The following is a 9,586-nucleotide window of genomic DNA, read 5'->3' as shown; positions in this document are numbered from 1 at the left end:
AGATGTGCAGCAGCAAGGAACTTTGTGAAATTATAAATAAATATGTACCTCCTGTTCACACACACACATATATATATACATATATATATATACTACTCACAATGAAAAGTTCATGCTACAGTGATATTCTACCATGAAAGGAGGGCATTTAAGTGGAAGGATGCAATGGGAATTTCTTTATCTCAAACAAGCTGAGATAAAGAAGCGCCACAACACAATTTTAAAGTGTTGTCTTGGTCTCATGATGTCAAAATGTGAACATCACGATGATGAAGACGACTGTTTGAATACAAATTGTCATTGAACCAGAACTTTTCAATAACTATTGAACCACTACATCAGACAGTTGTGATGTTTGTTAATCACCTTGTTAGAGAACAGCATGTTATTCAATTGAGTATTCAAGTAAGTAAGTACTGGAACATCAAAAGTTTAGAGAAGGTTAACTTAAGTTCACCTGTAAAGGTTATGGTGCATTTTAGGTGCATGCTGAAATTGAATCCAAAAGCCAAACAACCCTAACTTTATTGAGTATTGTATATACTGTACAGTGTACTGTATTGTACATCTGTCTATAAAGTACCTTAAAGGGGAGTTTAAGTCACTTTTAATAATATTACCTACGAAAAAGTCTTAAAGTATATGACATTTATTGTATTTAAGTATCAAAAGTTATTTTCTGATATAAAATCTACCTAAGTTATAGAAGTAAACCTATTAAAAAAGTTAGGACTTAGCCTTGAGCCATGGTAGCTCAGTGGTAGGGTGAGTTGTCTTTCAACTAGAAGGTTGTGGGTTCAATTCCTGGCTCTGTTAGTTTATGTGTGCCCTTGAGCAAGACACTTCACCCCATGCTGCAGTGTGTGAATGGGTATGAAGGATGTTTGAGTGGCAAAACTGCAGTATGAAGCAGTTCATCAAGACTAGTGAAGCTCTCTATAAATACAGACTGTTACCAGCTCTTCTTCTTCTGATTATTTCTTGGTAGTAACAAGTAATAAAGACAGTAAAAATAAAAGTTGTGCTGTATGACCACAGCGGTGTCCCCTGTTATACTTGATATTATATTCTGCGGCCACATGATGAATGACTGTGTGGAGTTTGCATGTTCTTCTCCTGTAGGTTTCCTCTGGGTTCTCCTGTTTCAGCTCACAGTCCAAAAACATGCAGAGGTCAAATGGACAAATTGAGAGTGAATGGTTGTTTTTCTCTATATGTTCACCCTGTGATGGACTTGTGATCTGTCCAGGTTGTACCTCACTTTTTACCTCATGAGAGCTGGGATTGGCACCAGCGGCCTCCATGACCCTCATTGTGGAGGTTAAAGTGGTTGACAATGAATGAATGAATGACTGATTCTGATTTGTGCTCAAAGGAGTGTGACGGTCTTAAAAATAAAGAGTTACCGCGACATCTAATGGTCAAATACCTGCATTACAGTGCAGAGGACAAAACCATCACAACTGCAAATAATTAATGTGATCGTTGAATATAACACTGTACTTTAGTGTGCTTATTTCATTTTTTAAAATGTAATTCTGTACTTTTAGAGTTGTTGCTTTGTTTATACTTTAAGGGAAATTTCAGGCTTTTTGACACATAATTAACACTGACTTTGCCACAAAATATTTTAACACATCAATAAAGAAATCTAGATATCTTAGCTATATTTAGATATATAAATAGTTTAAGTGAGTTTAAGTTATTTGGTTTAATTTTGTAGTTGAAGATTTGCTCATTTAGTGCACATTTGCATGTTTTAAGAACTAAACTCATTAAACCGGTCAGTATCACCACCACAAGGGCCTCCCCTTGAATGCAATATAGCGGGGGGGGGGGGGCTGAAATCAATTTCAACTTAGGGCCCCATAAAGTCTTGGACCGGCCCTGTACACACTGTACCTTTAAAATAGATCATACGTTTACAAGCCAATAAGGAAATGTTTTTTGATAACTTTCGAATACTAATAAACATAATAATTTAAATGCACTTTATGTGAATATAATCTAAGAGCAGCTTTAGAGAGACACTGCTATGTTCATAGTATCTGAGTAACTGCACTAGAGCTGCTGACATGCATTAAAAACATATCCTCTTCCTGTCCTGAGTCTGACTGACACTGTGGACGTGGCAATGCGGAAAACACGGAGAGAGGAGCGCGGAGACGCAGGCGCCTCCTCCTCCGCAGACACAGCAGCGGCTCCGCTCTTCCACGTGGAACCTGTCATCGACCACAACACGCTCCGGTCTCCGTGGCAGCCGGAGCGGAGGGGGCAGAGCAGACGGGGGCGGCGTAAAGTGTGCGTGTGTGTGTGTGTGTGTGTGTGTGTGTGTGTGTGTGTGTGTGTGTGTGTGTGTGTGTGTGTGTGTGTGTGTGTGTGTTTGTGTGTGCGCGCGCCGCCGCTGTTGCGCAGTGCAGACTGGGAGGTGCGCAGCGCAGGCAGCTCACAGGAGTCAGGACAGTGCGGGAGGGACAGAAGTGTGGAGGCTGATCCAGATGTGAACCTGTGTGAACACGAATCCTTCCTGAATCCCCCACACACGCGCTCACCATGCACACAGGTAGGCTCACCGTGTCCATCTCATACAGTGTTTCTTCGTCAGTGTCTAATAATAATAATAATACTAATAATAATGTGATAAACAACCTCACTAATCATTGTTCCACTTGTGTGTTTGTGTGCGTCAACACACGACTGTGTATGTGTGAGTGTTAATGTGAGGCTGCTGCTCAGGCTGCAGCTGTGGGTCACGTGAGGCTACTGAAGCTGCAGTAAAACCCTATTCTTCTTCTTCTTCTTCTGTCTTTGGCATAAAGCAGCTCACTGTGACTGTGCACTGCCCACAGCACAAATGAAACACAGAGTTGTCTCAGTGGACTGGAGACAGTGGGACAGTGTGGATGTGCTATACTGTACATAGAAGCCAGTACAGAGGTTTTACTTCAGGCTACAATTAGTGATGGGATTTACTGATACTGGTCTGTCTCATGCTTCACTCTGCACAGACTATAAATGTAAATGAGAACCAGCAAAAGCGTTTTAGGTGAGTCATGTTTGGGCTGTTTATTTCACAGCTGTTTATTTCACAGTTCATAATTGTCTAACTTGACTGTATGGGTAGATATCAGTATCAGTATCAGACACAAAAAAAGTGGTATCATCCAGCGATGGGATGATACTTTTTTGTGTCCAATACCGATACCAATATTATTAATATTATTCCTATACAGTCATTTTAGACCATTTATGAACTATGGATCCATTAACAACACATTTGTGCTGAGTCATTTCAAAGACATAATTCTCCAGCTGTGTAACAGATATTGTTCTCCCAAAACAACAGCCCAAACATGACTCAGCTGAAATGCTTTTGCTGATTTTTATTTAGATTTTACATTTTATTTAGATTTTACTGTGCAGCCTCTGGGGCTGCAGCACAGCTTTTAGACTAAGGTAGAAATCATTATCATGATATTATCATTATTATCATGATATTTGCGTGTTAAACTGTTAAAATATGTTAAACTGATTTTAATTTGTAAGCATAAACATGTGGTGCCTTCTATTGACACTTGACCTTCATTTGATGTGGATCATTCATCTGTATTTGTGCACATTTTCTACGAGGTTATAGATATAAAAATAACAGATGTACTAATGTTACAGGAACGTAATATACTTGCGCAAAATATGTAAATATAATCTTCTCATACATTCATCATGTTTGAACATTTCAAAGTGAAAAACAAAGAATCCTTGAGATCATTATGAATAAATCATGAGGTCTGGCATGAGGCTCTCCCAGGGGGCATTTCAAACATTCACCCATTAATGAAGATCCCAGTAATGGAAATAGAAATATATTTTATGCGGGAAAATTTTTTATTGAGATGCTTGATAAAATCATATATTTATTTGTAGTTTGATAGCACAAATGATTACAAGGTTATTATAGGTGGTTTACGTGGATGTACTGTACTGTGTAAAAGTCTCAGGGCACAGGTCGGGCACACTTGTGTTGTTTTTAGGTCAAAGTCTGTGGTCACTTTGGATTGGAATGATGTGACTGGAAGTTGGTTTTATATCTTGCTATTGTGCGTAAGAATATACAATTGAGTTTAACTCATACAAAACGTGTATGTGATGCTCAAGCGTGTCTTGAATAGACCTATTTCACAGCAGCTGTTTTTATACACGAAAACACAGGTTTAACCAGTGCTATTGTTCAAGTGTAAGGATAAGTCACACTAAATACTTGGAACGTTAACCTGTAGGAGCTGTTTTTTTTCTGAAAGCGTTGTCATTTTGAACACATGCATATGTGTTTGCCGTGTTTTCTCTGTGCTCTAGTTAAGTGATTGTGTAATTATTATACTGTTTGGTCATTCAAACATTGCTAAAACAACAAATCTAATGGTGGTGTGAGATGTTTGCACAGTAATGTGTTTTGGCAGAAGAATACTATATATAATACTATGCTATGTTACATTGTTATTTAATTATGTTGCCCTTTTAGATTAGAAGAGGTACCTCCAAATGTGTTAGTGCTAATATTCTCCTCTCTTTTATCTATATGTGTCTATGTCTATATGTGGTACATTTATAATACATGTGCTTATATTTCCTATATGTACACGTGTTGAGCTCATAACATGTGTTTCCTGTTAGGTGTGTTCATGGAGTCTCACCTGGACAAGTTTGTCCAGTTTATCATACGCCTCTTTCTGCTCATACACCTGTGCCTGTGTGCACCAGGTCTACCAGGAACACAAAGGTGAACCCTACAATCATGTCGACAAATTATTCTTTCACCTCTATTGTTGCTTTGTCAAAAAACAAATGTGATTGTAAAATAAAAGAGGCTTTTTCACATATTTGTGCTATAATATCTTTTGTTATTTCTAAATCTCACAGAGATGAAGCAGTAGCGCTCCACTCTCCTCCTGCAGCACTACGCAACCCCTTCGCCTCTGGGGAGGAGGAACACAGGTGAGTAATGCAGTCTGTTGTTATGGGGGAAGCAGCTAATGTCAATTATCAGTGTGTGGACTTTGGCTGCTGTGTTGTTGGAACGATTGGGGAATGAACTACTTGCCGATAAGATTACATGAGCAATAACAGTTTCCAAACTGAACTGTGAGAATCCCTTCATTTCTTTGTTATTGAATTTTTTCCAGCCCACATTTGACGATAATATGACAAGACTTTTTTTTGTGATTTATCGACTATACTTCGTTCACTGACATGCAATGAGCCACATTGACTACCAGTCATATCATGTAGGTGTCTTTATTTGTATTAAAAGTATTTTTTTTTATGTAATATAAATGAATTGACTGACACGTTAACATGCATGTTAAAAGTCCTATTTTAGTCAGACTAAGACATTAATTCTGTTTTCGTGTCATGTCAACACGTTAGTCCAACTAAAATCAAGCTAGTCTTAGTCAGACTAACATACCTGGATAGGGTTAGGGTTGGGGTTAGTCTGATTACTGATCAGTCTGATCTATATGCTTAGTCAGACTGCAGTCAGACTTGCCGTTCTGCCCATGCACCAAAAAGTCCGCCCCGGTTTTTGACCCTGAAGGAGGGGACGTATAAACTGTCGTAATACTCTTTTCACAGCAACCACAAGAGTTGTTTTTCTGTAACGTTAAGGTCAACAGGAAACTGATTCATTACTCATTAGCATATAGAGAGATACAGACGTAACAGGCGTAAACGGACGATTTTCTCCTCCTCATGTATACTCTGACTCTGCAAATTATCCGGTTGCCTGACTTAGTCAGACTAATATCCTAGACCTTAGCTTGATTAAACATGTGAACATACTGACTGACTATGAAGTACCTCAGTCCTTTATAAATTGACTCCCGGTGTATTTCTGACCACAGGTTGAGTTACATTCAGTCCATGATGAAGGCTGATGGCCAAGGAAGACCTGAAATCAACTCCAGGGAACAAGGTAGACACAGTATCGCCACCTGCTGGTGTGACATCTGTATATATTGACACAGTATATACGGATGTATGCTCCAATCATCAAATACACACACTTTCATTTTCAATTCATTTTGTAATGAAGTATGTGTCCAGAACCAGAAAGGATGTTGTTTGTCTTCTTTTGTGTTGTTAGCTCCTGCTTAGAATGCAAAATGCATGCACTGTCTTCATTGTCCTTTAGAACCGCTGTAGAAACATGGTGGCATAAGACAAATAAAAAGCTTATTCTTAGGCTTTTAAAGCAATCATACGCCTATACAGGTATGTTATGGCTAATATATCCAATGTCTGCCAACAACAAACACTCCTAAATGTTACACACTGGACCTTTAAGGCGACAAAGACTCTTTAAAGTTGTTTTTCATTGTGTGATTCTGTGATAGCACATTTTTGTCACAACATAAAAACCATGTTTGTGTGTACATTTTCTTACTGCGTGGCACACATGTCCTGTTTTGTGTCAGAGGTGTTCTTCTTGTGTCATCTCTATGACTACGATCGCAGCGGGCTGCTGGACGGCCTGGAGATAATGAAGCTACTCTCGGACTATAACTCCCATCATGCAGCAGGGAAACGGCACAATGAGATGGTGAGAAGTGGCTGTGTGTAGTGGCAGGAGCATATTAACGTTGACGTTAATGAATATCCAGTGTATGTGACTTGTGTATCTCTCTCCCTCTCCCTATGTGTGTGTGTGTGTGTGTGTTCTCTGAGCTCAGGTGGTGTCCATGGTAGATTACTTACTTCAGACTCAGGATCTCAACCAGGACGGTCTATTAGCACCTTCAGAGCTGCTGTCTCCCCCATTACCTTACACACAGGTACACACACACAAACACTTTCATCCAGCACTGACTTCCAGTCATTTGAACAGTCCAAGTAAAGCGTGGGATAGTGATTATTTTCCTAATGTTGGAGACAACAGCAACATTGTGCTATTAAAGTGAGACAGCTGCAAGCAGTGAAAACATAAAGAAGCGCCCACAAAAAGTGGATTCTACTTCTCAAAGAAAAGAAACCTGGCCGTTCAGCTGTTTGATGGAATAACTACAATGCTGTCGCTAAATACACCAGACCAGATTTTAGACATGTCCTTCCTAAAATATAGCTTGGAACCTCGCCAGAGCAGGTACTAAAAAAAAGCACCAGGTACCAGGCACTATCTCTGATGGAAAAGCAAAATAAGTAAATTCGAGCTGTGCCGAGTCGAGTCATGCTACAACTGTACTGTAGAAAAGAATGATCGAATTTATCAACAACAAAAATTAGCAATATCCGCTGTGGCGACCACTAAAGAAGAAAAAGAAGAAGACGTACTGTATCTTTAATCTGATAATTTACACCTGTAATGTTTTACTGTGACCTGTCAAATGGTCCATTAAAGGGATACTTCACCGATTTGAATGTGGCTTTGTATTGCTAGAATAGCAGTAGTATTTTTTAGAAAATGTGCTTCCCTCCCTCAGTTTTTCACTTAGTTGTAAAAAAAATCTGTTTTCCATTTTCAAAATGTGCCCTACTGTGATGCAAAACGCATCATTTGACTCACAGTAGGGCACATTTGGATAAGGGAAAACAGATTTTTTTACAACTCAGGGAAAAACTGAGGGAGGGAAGCACTTTCTAAAAAATACTACTGCTATTCTAGAAATACAAAGCCACATTCAAATCGGTGAAGTATCCCTTTAAGTCTGTGTCCAAGAACAAATAATATGGTATGGATGGTGACATTACACTTCACAATCAGTTTTAACATCATAATAAGACATTTAATCCAAGTTGCCATTTTGTTTTTGAAGTGCTCATGTTGTTTCAGTTCAGTGAGCTGTTACTGGTTCAACTCACAGCATCATTAGTGGCTGACTGCAGTAACATTACATTCCACTTTAATCCTCAAAGGACTCCGACACCAACAACGTAGATCATCAGGAGCACGAGGAGGCAGCGGAGGAGAAGCTGTCGAACAACGGCACTGATGAGAAAGAGGAAGACAACATTCAACCTCAACATGAAGTTAGGACAGAGGAAGATGAACCCGTGAAGGAATTAAATGAAGATAATGGACACGCTCCAGCAGCTGATCAGAGTGATCATCACCTGGATGTTCCTGTACATCATGGGCAACAGGAGATATGAATGCTCACACACGCACACACGATGGATTAATCACTATAACCATGGAGAATAAAATGTTCATCTCCTCAAATGGATCTGAATTGAACTGAGATTTTACTGATGTTTTTTGTTAAACATATAATGTGACGATTGATCACAAGCAGAAGTCTTCCTGTCAACTAATCAAATTCTTTACTGATACAAACATATTCAGAGTTGCTCGAGGGACAAACTTCCTGAATTTGAGATGCAATATATTCCTTATTAGTCGAATGAAAGCCAGCAACGTAATTATGAAAGCTATTGTACTTCATTTTGAATGTTTAGTATGCTATTTATATACTCTGAAAGGTTTTTTATTATGTTTTAGGTCTTTTTGTAGGCACTGTTACAAATGATTACGGACAACACAGGTCGTCGGTAATATTAAAAAAAGAAGAACTTTAAATTGCACATCATTGTATCATAGTGGCCAAGCCTCACATTATTTGGATGTATTATTTTATTTTGACAAGTATTACAATGTTGAGTGTGTAAGAAATGATGAAATTGCAGAACAGTACTGTATTCCAAATGAACAAGCCTTACTGTAACTACAGTTTACTACTACTACTACAGGCTACAACCATCAGGCTACAAGCTATGTATGATATGTTTGCAGTCTGACAGGTTCACACTACTTTATGTCGTTTGTCTTTTGTGGATTTATACAATTAGAGAAAATAAAGCAAATATTACCCCTCCCCTCTCGCTCTGTCATTCTTCCTCAGGTTCAGTCTGAAAGAAATTACCCCAAATCCAATACAAACACACGCTGTGTACTATTATACTGCCAATAAAATGTGCAAAGGCTCACAGACAAAAAAAGATACAAAGTTCATGTCCAATGGATTTTTTTTAGTTCTGACCTCTGTTCGTATGTGCTTTACATCAGGGGTTTCTCAATCCTGACTGGCCTGTATGTTTCAGATCAGATGTGTTGGATCAGGGAAACATGAAGGGTAATGTACAAAAGACTCAGTTTGTGAGAGAATGATGCTTCTTTAAAATAAAACTTATGATATCTGTACTTTAATAATAATGCATTTGCAGTCCTTTAACTTGAAAAACATCTCTTGCTTTTGTATATTTTGGCTCGCAGATGTAGTATTTGACTTCACTGGAAGGATTAAAAAAAACCTCCCTTTTGTCATTTTTGGCGAAAAGATATATTGTTTTTCTTACATTTTACACAAATTAAGTAAGGGGGTGTTTTGATAACACTTCTAAAACTTGGAATCCCATTCTTTCCTTAAATGATTAGCTGGTTGGATCTGATTGGGGTAAACATCAGATGTAACCCCTTTGTTCAGTCACATTTCTAAAAGAAGACAGTTATTTTCTTTGGTCTGGAGATGTAGTTGTCAAACTGCAGCCACAACATACACAAATTATCAATTATGTTTTTGTTTATTTCAAAGTT

At 38.5% G+C, this 9,586-nt stretch overlaps 1 protein-coding gene across 1 annotated transcript; it reads left to right on the top strand.

The window, feature by feature from the left end:
- Positions 1-2,439: 2,439 nt before the first annotated feature.
- Positions 2,440-8,795, top strand: cgref1 (cell growth regulator with EF-hand domain 1). Its single transcript, XM_083901259.1, has 7 exons — positions 2,440-2,563; positions 4,672-4,777; positions 4,918-4,992; positions 5,901-5,971; positions 6,474-6,598; positions 6,729-6,830; positions 7,909-8,795. Exons 1-7 carry the CDS (start codon positions 2,554-2,556, stop codon positions 8,143-8,145), a joined length of 726 nt encoding a protein of 241 aa, XP_083757385.1. The 5' UTR covers positions 2,440-2,553; the 3' UTR covers positions 8,146-8,795.
- The last annotated feature ends 791 nt before the right edge of the window (positions 8,796-9,586 follow it).

This window comes from Microchirus variegatus (assembly GCF_963457635.1).
Source record: "Microchirus variegatus genome assembly, chromosome: 14".
In the NCBI taxonomy this organism is placed as follows: domain Eukaryota; kingdom Metazoa; phylum Chordata; class Actinopteri; order Pleuronectiformes; family Soleidae; genus Microchirus; species Microchirus variegatus.
This window is presented reverse-complemented; position numbering and strand designations above follow the sequence as displayed.

Excerpts from the sequence above, each read along its gene's own strand:
- cgref1 (XM_083901259.1), top strand. Across the intron at positions 4,993-5,900 it reads TCTGGGGAGGAGGAACACAG|GTTGAGTTACATTCAGTCCA; the intron begins GTGAGTAATGCA and ends TTCTGACCACAG. Across the intron at positions 6,831-7,908 it reads CCCCATTACCTTACACACAG|GACTCCGACACCAACAACGT; the intron begins GTACACACACAC and ends TAATCCTCAAAG.